This window comes from Clupea harengus, chromosome 13 (genome assembly GCF_900700415.2).
Source record: "Clupea harengus chromosome 13, Ch_v2.0.2, whole genome shotgun sequence".
Lineage (NCBI taxonomy): Eukaryota > Metazoa > Chordata > Actinopteri > Clupeiformes > Clupeidae > Clupea > Clupea harengus.
The window spans coordinates 23,148,467-23,166,435 of record NC_045164.1 but is presented as its reverse complement, the minus strand read 5'-3'; the positions used below and the strand labels follow the sequence as shown (position 1 = coordinate 23,166,435).

The following is a 17,969-nucleotide window of genomic DNA, read 5'->3' as shown; positions in this document are numbered from 1 at the left end:
AGGTGAAAGGACAGGAAAGCACACTACAGAACAACCCAACATCAGCTTGCATCACTGCATTACATGGCAGCAGAGGAGAATTCAAAAAGAAAAAACAAAAACAAAAACAAAAACAAAAACAAAAACAGAAGATATGTACAACCACCTGTTTTAGCTAGTGTGGACATTCGCAAAGGACTCCTCCAGGAGTGACCATCTCATGGTCCGTCTTTATACAATGCCACATATCTTTTTATTGGATTTTTTTTTCGTTATTTTTTTAAACATACAAATAATTCGCACTATATTATCCTGCCAAATTAAAAAAATATACCGTGGCAGCTTGCTGTTTTTTTCCACTACCAAAAAAGGTACAATAATACCTTTTAGAGAGAACAAGCAACAGTTAAAAATACAAGCCTCAATATAAATACTATAGTGCCTACACTAGGTGAACATTTAATTCAAATACCATTCTAGAAATACAGAAAAAGTAGACCATAAATGTGTTTTAGCATAGGAATTGACATGAGTGTGCATTTTCCTATATTTAAGATCTCTATTATATATTTATATATAATCTTAAACCTTTCCCCAATGCAAGTTTAATTCGACCTGAAGACCTGTGAATAGCCAAGGCAAAAAATAAAACAAACAAAAAAATAAAAACGGTCACAGATTTTTTTCCCATTTTAATATATACCGTGATCGAGTCTTGAACACCACCAAGACAAAGAGAGGAAAGAGAAACAACAACAAACTTAAATATAGTTTCCCCTAATAAGATAATGAAGTGTTATTTCAAAAAGTCTTTTTTTAATATTTATACTTAAAAAAAAGATTTGTACAAAAAATGTCCTTGCAATGTAAGCAGCAAGTTTTCTCTTTTATTTTATTTTTTTTCAATCGTTCGTGGTCTAGCGAAGGAGTCTATGCCCTGGGCACCGTATGGATATGTCGTCGAGTGGGGCTCTCGTGGAGTGTCTGTAGCGGGGGTTGTTGGGGGTGAAGGGGGGGGGGGGGGGGGCAGGGGGGGTGGCAGGCAGCAAATTCTCTCTGTCCCTAAACCTCATAATGATAATAAAAAATGACATTGTAAATTTCAATTGTAAGCATTACAATATGTTTTCCCTTGACAAAAATGAATACCTGTAAACTGGGAAAATTGAACAGTGCACTTTTTTGTCCTATAAGCAAGCAGTTTACATTTTATACTCAGCTGCTGTACCACCAATCGGAGCAGACGATACAGACTCTCTGGGCCGAGTGACAAGTGCTTTCTCACCAGCACCTGGGGTGGACGCTGCAACTCAACGATGAATAGAGATCTCCTCTAGAATGTCAAACACAAAATAGCACACAGCATATGGAGAAAAAAAATGGATTTTCACTTCTTTTTCTTGCCATATTTTGTTGTGGGAACACAGGAAATAAATACTGTGACCATCACTAAGAAATTTTGATATAGATCTGCAGGTAAATTCATAGTTAATCATCACTGACGTAGAAAAAAATTAAAATTGTTCAGATGCATCCTTGGGAACCAAGTCCGGTTAAGACTAGATTGTGTCGATTCTAGTGACATCTCACTCTTGCCTTCCACGAGAAATAAACACGCGCTTGTGAGGCTAGATAGGCAAGACCTTGAAGAGAGTGTGTCACATCAGCTTATGGTTGTCTTTTTCGAACCTGCGTCACCAGTACCTGTACTAACGACAGATAAATAACACCTAGCTTTGATTCCACGCATGTACCGTGTACACAACAAACAAACAAAAAAACCCTCAGCATTTCAAAAAGGTATACAATGTTATAGGTAGCTAAATGATGATTAACTAGAACTTTCCTTAGATTCTTGTCTTACTATAACTCTTTCTTTAGTCACAGTTGACTGCAGCAGTCAGGTACTTGATGCAAGAACCTTATTGTGGACCAAATGAATCAATTTTCCAGTATCTAGCTGAGACTCCAAGCTTATAGCAAATAGGAAGATTAACCAATGCAGTTTCAAGATATCCAAGGCACTCTTTTTTTTTGTTTGTTTTACCAAATGATAGTACAAATTCGATCTTAATGACTTGTTGTCGTTTTTTTTTTTTTTCCCCAAAGAAATGCAATGGCTGTCACTGCTTTTAAATCTGTAACGGGGCCAATTTATATTTTTCACCCTATGTGGACTGAACATCTTTTTGAAAGACCAGTTTAAGTGCGATTCCCAACCCATCCATAGAGGGTTAAGTATTAGACTGCTGTCCTCCATGTTACAACACAAAACTGTACATGATATGTATTACAGAATGTATGCAGCATGGTCTTTTTTTCTTTCTTTCTTTTTTTTTTTTTTTTTTTTTTAAATAAAAAAACAGAACAAGAAAACAGCAACACAGTTACTCAACAACTAACCAACCAGGGACAATTTTTTTCTTTTTTTTCAAATTAGCCAAAAACATACCATGCATGCTGTCTAATTATCAAAAAAGGGAAAGTAAAAAGAAAAAAAAAAGTACACAACATGTAAATTATTGCACAAGAGAAAGGCTCGAAGTTTTGCGTCAATGCAAGTAGTATTGCCCCGATACAGATCATGCATTCAACGTAAATGAAACAGAGTGTGCTGGTGCCAAGCACTTTGTCTTAGTTCCCACTGGGCGAGCGAAAGAGGAAGAGGAAGAGAGGGGAGGGACAAATCTACAAGAGTGTCACGGGAGAGGTGGGGTTTACTTTTTAGCGAAGAAGGGATAAAAAGAAAAAACGTGCCTTCGCGTGCCCCCGCTACTCAGATTTGATTTCGGCGCTCAAGGCGCGGTCGCTGTGCCACTTTTTCATGTGTTTCTCTAGGGTGCTGTACACGCTAAAAGGCATCTGACAGATTTCACATTTGTAAACGTCCTTCCCCACCTGGCCATGCGTTTTCATGTGCCGTGTCAGTTTGCTGCTCTGGGCGCAGGCGTAGTTGCACAGGTCGCATTTGTACGGCCGCTCGCCCGTGTGACTGCGCCGGTGCACCGTCAGGTTGCTGCAGTTCTTGAAGATCTTGCCGCAGTACTCGCACGTGTCGCTGCGACGGCCGTCCTTGGAGCCGGGCCGCCCGCCCAGGTGCGGCGTGCTGCCGCCGCTGCCCGTCCCGCTGCGCCCGGACACGCAGCCGTCGTGCTCGCCCGGCGGCGTCGAAAAGCGCAGGCTGCCGTTCTCCGAGGAGTGCTCGGAGGACGAGGCGAAAGGCGATTGTCTGGAATCTCCGAAGTTCAGAAAGGGGTCCTTGAGCTGGCGCGAGGCGGCGTAGCCGGCCAGCCACTGGGAGTAGACGTTCTCTGAGTTGGGGATGGTAGGCATGGCGGGCAGGTCCAGGTCCTTCTCCATCTTGATGCGCTTGTTGCTGAAGGGGCTGAGCGAGCTAGGGCTGCCCAGCAGCAGCTTCTTGCTCAGGCCCACGGCGGCCGCTGCCGCCTCGCTGGGGGACGAGCCGCGGCCGTTGATGGCCGAGCCGCAGCCCTCGTCCACGCGGTCCGACTCCATGGCCGAGTCGCCGTCGCACAGGTCCCGGTGTGCGGCGTCGTTGTGCTCCGAGCCGAGCGCAGCGCGCTTGTGCGCGTGGAAGGCCTCGCTGTAATGCTGCATGCTGGCCGCCAGGCCCATTCCCTGCATCACCTCGGGCAGCGAGCGCGGTATTACGTCCTCCAGGACGCGTCCGTGGCCGCCGTTGTTCTCGTGGTGCCGCGCCGCCTCCAGGTTCAGGCCGAAGGGGTAGCTGTTGCCGCGGCCGATGCCACCCTCGCTCTCCAGCTCCTCCTCCTCGCATTCCTCCTCCTCCTCCTCTTCTTCCTCCTCCTCCTCCTCCTCCTCTTCCTCCTCCTCCTCGGCCTCCTCGCCGTTCATCTTGATCATGCGGTTGTTCTTGAGCCTGGCCACCACCGACTTGAGGGCGCTGCTGGCGCTGCCGAGGACCTCGCTGGTGCCCGGCTCGGGCGAGCTGGTGCCGGAGAGCCCGTCGTCGGACTTGACGGTCGTGGGCGAGGACTTGTGCATGTGGGTCTTCATGTGGCGCTTGAGCTTGCTGGCCTGGGTGCAGGCGTGGTCACACAGGTGGCACTTGTAGGGCTTCTCGCCGGTGTGGCTCCGCCGGTGCACGATAAGGTTGCTCTGGAACTTGAAGGTCTTGCCGCAGAACTCGCAGGACTTCATGGGCGTGTTGAGGGGCGTGGTGGACTGCGGTGGCTGTTGCAGCTGGCCCGACTGCTGCTGCCCCGGCTGGGAGCCGGTGGGAGTGCTCTGGGAGCGCGAGGGGGACTGCATGGACGGGAGCGGTGGCGTGGACAGGAACGGGGGCGGCTTGGCGCCCGGCTGGAATGGTTGCAGCAGCCGTTGCATAGGGCTGGGCCGGTTCGGGGAGAGAGGCGGCGTGGAGCCCGCGTTGTTGCCGGCCAGCTCCCTCAGCCGGCGCGAGAAGTCCATCGCCGGCAGGTCCAGCGGCATGGGGTTGAGGCGCGGCACCCTGTCGAAGGCACTCGGGTGGTGGGTAGCCAGCGCCAGGTCCTCGGGGCTCAGGTGCTCCATGCGGTGCGGGTCCAGGTGATGGCGCGGCGGCGGGCTGAAGAGCGGCGGGGTCGGGGGGAAGCGCCCACCGCCACCGCCGCCACCTCCTCCGCCACCGCCGACGCCGACGTTGCCCTCGCGTCCCGACAAGGAGTTGGCTATCCGCAGCAGGTTGAAGGGGCTCCCCTCGGGCAGGTGCATGCCGTGGAGGGGAGGCTGGGAGGGGAGGCAGTCGCCGCCCATCATCCCCGAGGGCGCCCCCACGCGCGGGGTCAGGGGGCTCCCGTGGTCGCTCTCCAGGTAGATGCGGAAGCCGTGCGTGTTCTGGGCGTGCTGCAGCAGGAACCACGCGCTGCTGTAGGGCTGCTTACAGGTCGTGCAAGTGTAGGTGCTGGGCTCATCTTTACCTGAAGAGAGGAGAGGGGAGAGAAGGGGACACGGTCAGTCTGGCGCTTTCAACCAGAAACATTGAAAGTATTTCACTTGCAAGGAAATTATTGAAAATGACTAGTTCACTTTGTAACTGAACTGGAAAGTGTTGTAAAAGAGGGCGCCGAGTATGCTCCAGTACATCTGAGCTCACACACACACACACACACACACACACACACACACACACACACACACACACACAGAGTTCCCCTTATATACCCTTTTGGCACACAGAGGCCAGGGTGAAATGGCTAGTGATTTCAGTTTAATCATTCATGAAGCTCCCTATCGCAGCCACACACACACACACACACACACACACAGCAACACACACACACACACACACACACACTCTCCTGTCCTCAGCCCCCTGCTCATACCCCACCACCAGCACTAACAATGAGTCGACCTCCCTAATAAAAGTATCACATAGCTCTAAATACAGCTCTGATTAAAAAAAAAAGACAAAAAAGAACTCAAGTAAAAGAGATCTAAAGAAAGGGAAAAAAAGACACGGAGGAAAGGAGAAAGAGAGAGAGAGAGCAGAACCAGCGGGGGTTTGGAGGCCGGCAGCACGCGGCAGCACCGCTCGTGACGGCAGAGTGCTCCACCGTTTGGTTCTCCGCCATTTTTCCAGCACCAGGCCGGCAGAAAGAAAAACCAAACAGCCCAGAGTCTCCCCACAGAGCTTGGACACGCTTGCCGCGCCGACGAATGAAAAACAGACGAGAGGCACGAAGCACAAACCAAATATAAATAAATCACAATAAAACAGAGAGAGGGGAGGGGTGGAAGAGAGAGACAACAACACTGTTCTTCTTCTTCTACAAGCTGAAAAAAAGAAGTCAGCCGAAATAAAAAATGGGGTGTTAACTGTAAGGCTCAGACAGTTCAGGCCTCTGCTCCAATGCCAGGGACGAGACCAACCCGCTGGAGAAGACCTTAAGCTCATGGGTGTGTTTTCACAAGCGTATTCACTGGCTGTTTAAGCGTGTGGCTGTCTGAAATCAGCTGCTTCTAATCCACCAAAGGCATATGTTTCATATTCACACTTACTTTGCTTTTTCTATTTATGGTTTTCAACAGCCAAACATCCCCCCCCCTTTACGAAAGCTGAAAAATCCTAGCGCTTTGTTTTTAACAGCAAAAAAAAAAGGAATTCAACATAAAAGAGAGAAATAAAATTCACTCAGCCCTTGTGGAATGAAGCATCCAGGACAGACAACAGAGGCAGTGAAGGAACATTTAAAACAATAATTGACTTTCAATGGCACTTGGACAATGACCTGTGATTTCCTTCACAATGGATTTGTAATCTCATTAAATGGACCCAGGTCTGTTCCAGCGCCTCATTTACAAGATTAGATTATAAAGTGGTGTGCCACTGAGAGCCTCTCAACATTAAATGTGTGAGATGGAGGCCGTACAGTAGCACGTACATCGGAGGTACAAACGTTTTTTTTTCTTCTTTTTTCTTTTTCAAGGCGCTGGTGCCCCACTGGCCGTCTTCTCCCAAAATAAATTCACAGAGCTAACAGCACTCTCTCTCTCACACACACACACACACACACACACACACACACACACACACTCTCTCTCACACACCGCACCGTCATCAGCGTCCACCTGAGAGCTCTCACTCCGTGCCCAGCTCCACTGAGACCCTGGCACGGAAACGAATTACTCCACGTTTCCGCCGACACAATCTCACACACACACACACACACACACACACACACACACACACTCTCCTGTCCTCAGCCCTCAGTGACGGCAGCAGAAGCCTTGGCCAGAGGATCCACTTCTCTCCATAGTACCTCCACAAGACATCTCTTTCAGCATGAGACACACCAGCCCAGCCATCAAGGCCTCCAGCCCACAAAGACAGACGCACTCATTACGGGACGCACTGTATGTAGTGATCGGAACGAATGATGAATTAGCACCATGGGAAATATAAGCCGCCCCCACAAGCTTCATTTACCAATTTATCCTCAACGTGTGTTTCAGAGTTCAGAACGCTCCGGCCTCGCCATCCATACGAAAGAAGAAAAAAAAAAAAAACACAACAGCAGCAGCAGCAGCATCAGCATCACGCTGAAAAAGCTGTCAAAGGCGAGCGAATCATTTGGGATAATTACGGCTGATAAATTTGCCAAATAAAAAGCATTTTAGACAAAGTGCCGTGAAAGGCATACCAAGCGAAAACAGGTAAACAAGCAGAGGGGTTCAATCAGAGGAAGAAGCACACACTGATGAAAAGGACACAAACCGCACACGGTGCTCACTCTCTCTCTCACACACACACACACACACACACATACCAATAAATGTGCCCACACACACACACACACACACACAAACGCACAAACACAGACATGAAATGGATATTTATCACAGGCTAATGAACGTAAGCCTGACCCTGACAAATTAGCACCACTAAAAGGGGACCGTACCTGCCCCCACTATCTCAAATTTCAGCACCACCAATCTACCACTACTACTCATCAAGCCCCCACCAGCACCACACTCCCCCACCCAGAAACACACAGGGTCAAGCGATGACCCAGAAGAGCTGGCATCCGTAAGAGTATGACCACGGCAAATGGGGGAAATGGACACGGGAGATGCATTTAATTCCTCTCACAAACCCAGGGCCTCTTCACTGAGATAATTCACCATTTTACCCATCCCAGGAGAGAGACAGATACAGATGCAGACAGAGAGAAGAGAGAGAGAGAGAGGAGAGAGAGAGAGAGAGCGAGAGAGAGAGAGAGAGAGAGAGGGATAGAGAGAGAGATAGTATGGACATGAAGTGGAGAGAGGTTCGGTGCGGAGAGGTACGGAGAGGTGTGGGCATTGTGGTGGGGTGCGTTGCCTTTTATCTGGGTGCTAGTTTCCCTCTGATGGGTCTCTCTCTAGTTCTCTCTCGCCCTCATCTCTCTGAAGTCTTCAATAGCCAGCAAAGCATGTAACAAGGCCAGCCCCCCCCCCCCCCCCCCCCCCCCAACCCCCCCTTTATGCAGCTCTGTGGCAGGGAGGCCGGCCAGAGACATTGCGGTTTTTGTAGGATAATCCTGTTAATGCACACAAATGGGGGGGGCGTTTCTGGAACGATCCGCGATCAGTGGCAGAAAGCCTCCTCCGGACACTCCCGGGTCCCCTTTGTGCAGTCATGGCGGGATTTTTTTCCCCCCCTTTTCTTTATTTTGTTGGTACACATCTTGGCATGTAGCATGAAGGCACACATGTGCAACACTCACTGGTGACTGGGAGAGACGGAAGGGGAGGCATGGGAGGATGTCACATGACGACAAGAAAACAAACTGATCAGGCCTTTGGGTGTGAAAAGGGTTGGCCAGCGACTCCAATGAAAATGCCATCACACACGGATTTGCAGTTCAAAACTAATTAAAAAAAAAACAAATCAACACTAAACTGGTGACTTCTTTCAATCATGCCATTAGCCATCTTAGAAGTCAGTGCTCAAAAATCTGACCGTTAGATTTTTGATAATATGTAAACATTCGAACGCGATATGTTTTGAGTTAACAATACACAGTAGTACATGCCACACATATATCTGAGGAGGACATGACAGAAAGAGAGAGAGAGAGAGAGAGAGAGAGAGAGAGAGAAAGAAAGAGAGAAAGAGAGAGAGTAAGAGAGAGAGAGAGAGAGAGAGATAGTAAGAGAGGGGGAGGGTGGCATGCCAGGGCTGGTTGATGGGGAGAGAGAGAAAGAAAGAGAGAGAGAGAGAGAGAGAGAGAGGAGAGAGAGAGAGAACACAGCATGGAGAAATAACACCACATCTCTGGCCTGTGCCCCTTCCTCCCACGGCTGTCTCCTGACAATCTCACTAAAGACCAACAGCTGAAAAGCCCCTGTGTGTGTGTGTGTGTGTGTGTGTGTGTGTGTGTGTGTGTGTGTGTGTGTGTCTGCCAAAGCAGAGCTGCCCACAACTTTTTAACAGGGGGCTCATGGAAAGGCCAGCTTCACATGCTAAATTATGGATCATTACAATCTGCGGAAATTGCAGTTAATTGTCACCACCTGCGCGGGGTTTAACCTGGTATATATTTTTTCTGTCATCATGCAAAAGATATTTTTTTGAGCACATTCTCTCCTTGCAGGCACACACTGACAGCACTCAGGTGTGGAGGATTTGCTGAACGAGTTTTCTTGCTTTTAATTAAAATGCGCTTTGGTTTCGACCCTTGTTTTTTTTTTTTTTATCAACGAGAGGCGGTTGGCTAATTTTCCAGATATTCCTACGAGAGCAAGTGTTGAAGTAACATATCACATAAATCCGATTGAGCTTTGAACACACACACACACACACACACACAGAGAGAGAGAGAGAGAGAGAGTGAGAGAGACTCTGGACTGACAGGCAAAGGAGGCTGTGTGTCGGCGCGCACAGGCAACAGAACCCAAGAGGGGGGCATCTCAACCGGCCGATGGAGGAGACGGTTCTGAAGGGCAGAGGATGGCACCTCCACTTTTAGCCCGTTCTGGTTCATCTGATTATACCTGCCACGGCCCGGTGAAATGTGCAATCATCATTTTCACCTGACATTTCCAGCATCAAACTAGACAAATAATTGGGGCAATAATTGCTGGTGTTGCGCAGGCCGACGGGTTATTGACTGGCACGGCCGCCGCTCACGGAGACAAACACATGCCGTGGCAGGCGTCGCGCCTGACGGGCCTGCGATCGGAGCGATCTCCTCTCGTGCGTGTTCACTCTTTATTTCCTTCCTCCATTTTTGACGGCGATTGCCACAGTCGGTGGTAAATGAAGACCGGAGGAGACGGGAGACAGGTGCTCCGATAATCTGCTTTTAGGCTCCGGAGATTTTTATAGGGAGGAATTAAAAAGCAACACCGTGCCAAAGGAAATTAGCCTCTCTCCCAATCCTCCCACTTCCAAAGGACCTCCCACACTATCCACAGCTCCCCCCCCCCCCGCACCCCCCGCACCCCCAAACCTCCACCTCCACCTCTACCAGTCACCACCACCTCCTCCCTCCTCCCTCCTCCCTCCTCTCCGAGTCTAATTTTAATTTCCTCGGGAGAGTAAAAAACGAATACTCCCTTTATGTCATTTTCCATCTTTTCCTTTTTGGCCCCCTCATACATGTGTGTGTGGGGTGGGGGGTGGGGGGGTGGGGGTGGGGGGTGGGGGTGTGTGTGTGTTATAGGCAAGCACTGGAGACGTCTCTGCAGAGTGAGAGGCAGGCAGGCAGGCAGGCAGGCAGGCAGGGAGGGGAGTGTGTCGCCTTCACAGCTGTTTAATATGCGTCAGAGAGAGAGAGAGAGAGAGAGAGAGAGGAGAGGGGAGAGAGCGAGAGAGAGGAGAGGGGAGAGAGCGAGAGAGAGGAGAGGGGAGAGAGAGGAGAGCTGAAAAAAAAAACTGGTCCTCCATGTCGATCTGGTCTCACGGCGACGGCAGGATCCAGGAGTTTGTTTCGACGGAATGATAATCTGTGGCTTGACACTTTTTTTTTTTCCCCGAGCGTTTAAAGGGAAGGAGGGGGGGGCTTGTGGAGCGGCAGTGCTCTAATTCACCAATTTCTCAGTTAATTAGAAAGCCCTCCCGCTTCCGTGGCCAATGAGGGTCAGTACGGCCAGTCGTCACGGCGATGGCGAGGGCTTGCCAGTGACAGTTTGCCGGAGCAGGCGTGGGGGCCGTTGGCAGTGCCGCCACCGACACACTCACAGACGGCGGCGGAATGGGCACACAGCGCGCTGCCAGGTTTTTGTTTTTTTCCTCCCTCTCTCTCTCTCTCTCACTCTTTTTCTCTCCATTTTTTTTAATACAGCAAAATGTCAAGAGCTGTGGTACAGCACCAAGCCACAGGAAAAGAAGAGCTACCTCTCGCCAATCTAGCCATCTAGCTACCCATCCCTCTACCTACTCACCCCTCCATACCACCTGTGCACCTACTCAAAAACCAGAGCCAAGCTCATCCTCACACAGCCTCACTAATCCAGCTAAATCATCACACACACACACACACACACACACACACACGTAAACACACACGTAAACACACACAGACCAAAAATAAGCAGCAGTTAGATAAAGTCTGACAAGGGCTCTTGACAGAGAATAAGGCAGTATTACAGCGACGGGCAGACTTGGCAGGGAGAAGGAGAGGAGTCTCGAGCTGAAATGTGAGACATGGAGGAACGAAATATGCACAGTAGCCCTCTTCCTCCTCCTCCTCCTCCTCCTCCTCCATCTCTCCTCTCTCCTTTCCCACCCCTTTACTTTTTCACATCTTTCTCCAGGGGGCCACACCGCTGAAAAGATAGATTAATGGCGCACAAAAAAAAAAAAAAAAACTGCCAAGTTGTGAAAAACACTTGCAAATTTCAGAAAGGCTGTGTAGGCCATGTAAAAATGTATCCAGCGTTAACCTTTAGCTATGCGATAAAACTCCACCCCCGCATTGATCGCCTCAGTTTTGATTCCCTTTGATGTGTGTGTGTGTGTGTGTGTGTGTGTGTGTGTGGGGGGGGGGGGGGTTGCAGAAAAATAATCTAAGTGATGTAAGTGATTTTAATATTTGTCACAATCACATTGGTTATGCAATAGCATTTGAAAAATGAAAATAATTCCAATGACAAAACCCAATATCATTATGTGACAGCATCAGTGCAGTGACAGCACACTGACTGTGTGTGTGTGTGTGTCTGTGTGAAAAAGAGTATGCATATCTAGTGCAACGTCTACAGTTGGCTTTTGGGGGGGGGGTCTGCATTTCTATGTGTGCCGTCTGGATCGATGGGGATGGCAGACTAAGATGGATGCCAGATTAAAACAGCTTGGTCTGCCCAGTGTCCCGGACATGCAGATTCACCCATTGTTCGTCTGCCTCTCTCTCACACACACGCCAACACCCCCTGCCCCCCACCTCCACTCCATCTCCACCAAACCACACACACCAATCCCACTACATGTAGATGCTCTCTCTCCCTCACACACACACACAACCGGCTGCGTCAACACAATGCAAGCAACAATGGTGGAGAATGCAACCACACACACACACACACACACACACACACACACACACCACAACAAACCCCACCACCGCACATGCATTCCCCTAGCCATAAATAAAAAGACGTCCCTTTTAAAAACAGGGCCACCACGGACCCTGCTGTCATCGTCCAGCAAAAGCCCCGGCCTTCTTTTGTTTTGTCCTTCTGTTTAGCTTTGTCCTTCTGCGATTCTGTTAAGATTCAAACAGCCCTCACAGATAATAGTAATTGAAGTAATGGAACAAGGCGGTAACGGGATTAGCGAGCGCAGGGGAAGAGGGGACAATGTCATGTAATATCATTTTTGGAATTTTATCAGCGACTTATGCTTTCAAGAGCTCCTGAATATATTTACGTCTGGTTTGTCCTCCTCACCTCGCCTCCTACCAACCTGGAAATATATTAGGTTATAATTAGCTAAACGAATTACACACACACACACACACACACACACACACGTCTCTCGGTGTCTCACACACAAAGCAGCAGGGTTTAATTTTAGTGCGTATTACTCATATTAAATCAATATCTAAGCTAAGATCTGGGGCTCTGTGTCAGTCTCCTCCGGACGCCCATTCTCATGGCTGTCACTTGTGTGCTTTAGTTGGTTTAGGCAGTAATTACTCGGAGTCATTCATTCAGCCTGGCGCTTAGGCTAACGGCTAACCGGTGCTCGGAGTCATTCATTCAGCCTGGCGCTTAGGCTAACGGCTAACCGGTGCTCGGAGTCATTCATTCAGCCTGGCGCTTAGGCTAACGGCTAACCGGTGCTCGGAGTCATTCATTCAGCCTGGCGCTTAGGCTAACGGCTAACACTGCTGTGTTCTCATGGGGTGGCCTGCACTCTGTGTCAATGGGACACATGTCTGCAAGGCTGCGGGTCTGTCATTGGCCTATCCACTCTGTGTCTGTGTCTGTGTGTACGTGTGTGTGTGTGTGTGGGGGGTGTGTCTGTGTGTGTGTGTGTGTATGTGTGTGTGTCTGGCCTGCATCAGTATTCCCTGCTCTCTCTAGCCCAGCTGCCCCGAGACCCGCACAAACACTCTGGTCTTTGTCCGGGCCCAGACTCTTTGTAACGTGCCGAGTGACTGACCACAAACAAAGGCCTGTTTGACCAGCACTTGTTCAGGGGGACAAAAGCTGGACGCAGGAAGTGTCGTAGAGTTTTGCATGTGTGTTTAAGAGAGAGGGAGAGAGAGAAACAGACAGAGGAGGAGGAAAGAAAAAGAGAGAGAGACAGGGAGAATTTAAATGGCTCCTCAAACTGTCTGACGCACTGAAAAAAAAACAAAAAAACATTGTGGAGGCTTTTTTCGACCTCCAGAGAGCACACACTAACATCAAAACAATGGTGTCTAATCTGCCCATTAACTGCATACTTCATGTGGGAGTGAGAGAAACAAGGAGAGAGAGGGGAAAGTGAGTGTGTGTGTGTGAAAGAGAGAGAGAGAGAGAAAGAGAAAGAGAGGGAGAGAAGAGGAGGATGGGGAAAGAGGGGGTTTGGGGGTTGGGGGGGGGGGGGGGGGGCAATGGATTCACTTGAAAGAGATATTGTGATAACTGGGGCTGGCGCTCCTAGGCAGAACCATGCCAGTAATTAACCTGGGCAGGCTGGCAAAAATCTGACTTTCGCACTTATTACTTTTCACTTTCCTGAACCCAGATAAGAGAGATGTGAAATTGAGGCGCTTTTCGCCTTGCATATTGAGCAGGGGGTAAAAATAGCTCCGCATTCCATTAACAGTGTGCAGAATTCGGCCCACCCCGCGAGCCCAGGCAGTGGAGCACGGGCGCCGCTGATAACAGCCCGACCTACCGCCCTCGACTCAGGGGCCACCGCCTGTTTGTGTGGGTCTGGATGTGGGGGGTGGGGGGTATGTTTGTGTGGGTCTGGATGTGGGGGGTGGGGGGTATGTTTGATGGGGACGGGAGTGAGAATGCTGCTGGTCCCTGTTTGTGTACGAGTTCATTTGTATTCAAACTATTACTTGCAGGGACATAGATATTTTATGTGGATCGTAATCTGTATATGTAATCTGTGTATGTGTATTTGTGTGTGTTTGTGTTTGTGTGTGTGTGTGTGGGAGTACTAAAAAGACAAAAGGATGATCCATTCAATCTGAGAAGGCCGCACTCCACAGACAAACACAGCAGAGCCTACAAAAGCAGCCAGTGCCTTCAGAGAACGCCCAATCACCACCCTCCCTTAAGAGAACGCCCAATCACCACCCTCCCTTAAGAGAACGCCCAATCACCACGCTGCCTTTAGAGAACGCCCAATCACCACTCTGCCTTAAGAGAACACCCAATCACCACCCTTGCCTTAAGAGAACGCCCAATCACCACCCTCCCTTAAGAGAACGCCCAATCACCACGCTGCCTTAAGAGAACGCCCAATCACCACGCTGCCTTTAGAGAACGCCCAATCACCACCCTCCCTTAAGAGAACGCCCAATCACCACGCTGCCTTTAGAGAACGCCCAATCACCACTCTGCCTTAAGAGAACACCCAATCACCACCCTTGCCTTTAGAGAACGCCCAATCACCACTCTGCCTCCGCTTTGGGTGCGCCCGGGGGACTACGCAGGCTCAGCCCACGACGGGCAGAAGATGTGAAGGGGGAATCTGCCGAGGATCTGTGTCCTGCTGGGATTCCCGCTCTCCCCATTATGTGTGTAATCCTTCCCCAATAGCCGGATCCTGCCAGCGTCCGACCGCAAAAGCAATTAAGCGTGGGGGGGATTTAGACACACCTGACTCCCCTCTTCCGTTTTTTGTGAACCGCAATAACCACCTAGAAGAGGTTTCACCAAGTAGGCACTGCTGAGTATCATGCATGTTCTTCTCCAATGTAAAAAAAGGTTTTAATTTAAATCTACAATTGCGCTCTGAGTTTTTACGAGAGAGGGATTTAACCGCGCTCCACTTTTGGTTGCTTTGCTCTAGCTCTCTCTCTCTCTCTCTCTCTGTTGTTCTCTTCACACTTGGAAAGAGAGAGAGGAGAGGAAAAGAGAGAGAGAGAGAGAGGAAAGGAGAGAGAGAGAGAGAGAGAGAGAGAGAGAGAGAGAGAGAAAGAGAAAGAGAGAGCTTTAGCGGGGAGTGAAGCCACTGATTCTGTAATTGCGGAATACTTCAGAGTGATTCCCGCAGCTAAGACCAACAATGAGCCTAATTTCACAACGGCTTCAAGTATTTCATTAAGTGCTCCTCTGCTATTTTCTTGGGAAGACTGTCGACTAAACAGAAAAAGCCTTAAGAACACTTTCATCAAAATTGTGATTTGTAAGAGATATGGATTCTTCAAGAGGAACAATCAGAGTTCCAGGCTGTCTGCACACCCTGCTTGGTCTGTGTGTTTATATATATATATATATACCTGTGTGTGTGTTTGTATGTATGTATGTGTGGGTGAGTATGTGGTGTGTATTTATGGAATAAGTCTGCTGCCAAATGTGTGTGTGTGCAGCACGCGCGTGTGTGTGGCCATGTATGTGTGGTGGGGGTGGGGCTAGGGGTGGGGGGTTGTTACACACAAATTGACTGTGTAATGAGGGACTGAGGGAGTCTGTGGCCCGAGCGTGTTGAGGAGAAATATCAATACCTTCTGCCTCACTGTTTGGATCCCCTGCTGGGTTCCAGACTGAGAGCTTCACCAGGCCCCTGGCACTCGCTCGCCATGTGACCCGTGCATGTCACTACACAGATGAGAGTCTGTGTGTGTGTGTGTGTGTGTGTGTGTGTGTGTGTGTGTGTGTGTGTGTGTGTGTGTGTGTGTGTGTGTGTGTGTGTGTGTGTGTGTGTGTAAGGGAGGGAGGGAGGGAGGGAGGGAGACTTTGGCCAGAAACAGGGCACTTTCACTTCAAAATACCACGACGAAACAAGGAGCCAGCGCATCGTAAACAGCCCAGCAGCCTCCCCGCCAATCTCTCTGGTATTAATGGCCCTCCACCAAAAAAGAGCAAATGTTTCAGATGGGAGTTGGATTTCAAATTGGGACCCACAACACACTCCCTCTCTCCCCCCTTCTCCCCACGCAAACACCAAGCCTGTTAGTTCCATAGGTCTTTTTTGGCTCACATCAAAACAAGCTTGGAGCAATGGGAGCAAGAGTGAGTGTGTGATGCAGGAACACTGCTGGGGATGGTAGGAGATTCTGCTGATATTAAAGGCTCAGAGTGCCGATGTGGTGTGTGTGTGTGTGTGTGTGTGTGTGTGTGTGTGTGTGTGTGTGTGTGTGTGTGTGTGTGTGTGTGGTATGTGTGGTGTGTGTGTATAGCTGGGCTGTGAGGGGGGTCCAGATGGTTTCCTATGTGTGAGTCAATTTAGCGTGGACACCCGTGAACAATGGACACAACACACCCCTGTCACCGGTTTAGTGCAACGCCTACTGTCTAGCCATTGCTGCACTGCCTCTGTGTTTCATCTTGAGTGTACGAGGGTGTATGAGTGTGTATGAGTGTGAGTGTATGAGTGTGTATGAGTGTGAGTGTATGAGTGTGTATGAGTGTGAGTGTATGAGTTGTGTATGAGTGTGAGTGTATGAGTGTGTATGAGTTTTGGTGAAGTTTGGTGATTTTTTTTGTTTTTGTTTTTGTTTGTGTGTGTGTGTGTGTGTGTGTGTGTGTGTGTGTGTGTGTGTGTGTGTGTTTGTGTGTGTGTGTGTGTGTGTGTGTGTGTGTGTGTGGTGTGTGTTTTGTGTGAAAATCCTATGAAGACACACAGGTTTTGTCTGTGAAGTCTATGACTGGATGGGTAGATTCAGGATAGTGAGGCATCAGAAAGCAATGCAATTCCCCATTGAGAGGAACCTCTGCCATCCACCCAGGGAGACTACAATGCGCGAGGAAAAAAAATACATTTCCGCCGTATCTCGTAAACTCTGTTTTAATAATACAGCTAGACCCTACTAAACTGTGTTTATGATTGTAATTAAATGGCCGGAGCTTTATATAACCATTCGAGCGTAAAAGTATTGAGGGGGCGCACGCTCCCTTTTCCCTGCCTCTTTCTCCCTCTCTCTCTCTCTCTCTCTCTCTCTCTCTCTCTCTTTCTCGCTCTCCCTCTCCCGGTCTCTCCTCTTCTACGGCCTTTCGGTTTCCCCATGAAGGCAAAAGCTGAAGTACTGATGGTGGCAAATGCAGCCTACACTTAAACCAAACCAAAATGTCAAAATTACAGAGCGCACAAATTACAGTATGGGAGGGTTTGCGTTTTCCTTTTTTTTTTCCACAAAGGCACTATGCGGGGAAAAAAAGAAAACAAAAAAATCGACTGGAGGAGGAGAGGATAAAGAGGACTTTGACACAGCACAGTGGTGAGCAAGCACCAACGCAAAGATGCAAGGTTGGCCATGACAAACACACACACACACACACACACACACAGCTTCAACTCCCACCTCGTGCTGGCATGACGTGAAGGCACGGCGAGAGGACGATGACATTCATATGCATAAATAGCCCAATTAATCACTGCACAAACTACATCGCTTTGCACGCATCAATTAATTAGACTGAGATTTATTTATTCATGGACCTGAGCAAGGGAGAGGAGAGGTGAGCGAGAGGCACACAAGGCCTCCGACAATTACCACTCTAAAAGGTAAAATACTCACCAATAAAAACAATAATAAAAAAAAAAACAGTGCGGCCTTGGTAACTTAGATGATAATTTCTACTAAGGGAGGGAAATTAGCTAATTGTAAGTGTTGGCTGATAATTGGCCAGCCTTGCGTGAAGCCCGCGTCGACTCCTCCATTACCTCCAAGTTCTGCCCCTCCCTGGACAAGGGAATCTGTTTGATGATCGTGGGAAACATATTACCCTGCTGGAGGGAGCCTTTGGCTTCTAATGAGCTACGGACACAAAAGGGAGCAGCGTCGAATCTGCACTTGTAACGGTTTCTCTTTTTCCTTGTGCATACTCTCTCTCCCAGACGGACAAACACAGTCATTAGGAGGTGGAAAAAAGCA

The 17,969-nt window shown here is 49.1% G+C and overlaps 1 protein-coding gene across 1 annotated transcript in view; it reads right to left on the bottom strand.

Annotated features, from left to right (window-relative positions):
• Nucleotides 1-1,010: 1,010 nt before the first annotated feature.
• bcl11aa (BAF chromatin remodeling complex subunit BCL11A a) overlaps nucleotides 1,011-17,969 on the bottom strand; it is a 64,373-nt gene continuing 47,414 nt past the window's right edge. Inside the window, exon 3 of the mRNA XM_012819888.3 lies at nucleotides 1,011-4,919. Within this exon, the coding sequence (XP_012675342.1) occupies nucleotides 2,752-4,919 (2,168 nt within the window). The 3' untranslated portion in view covers nucleotides 1,011-2,751. The remainder of the gene's footprint in view (nucleotides 4,920-17,969) is intronic.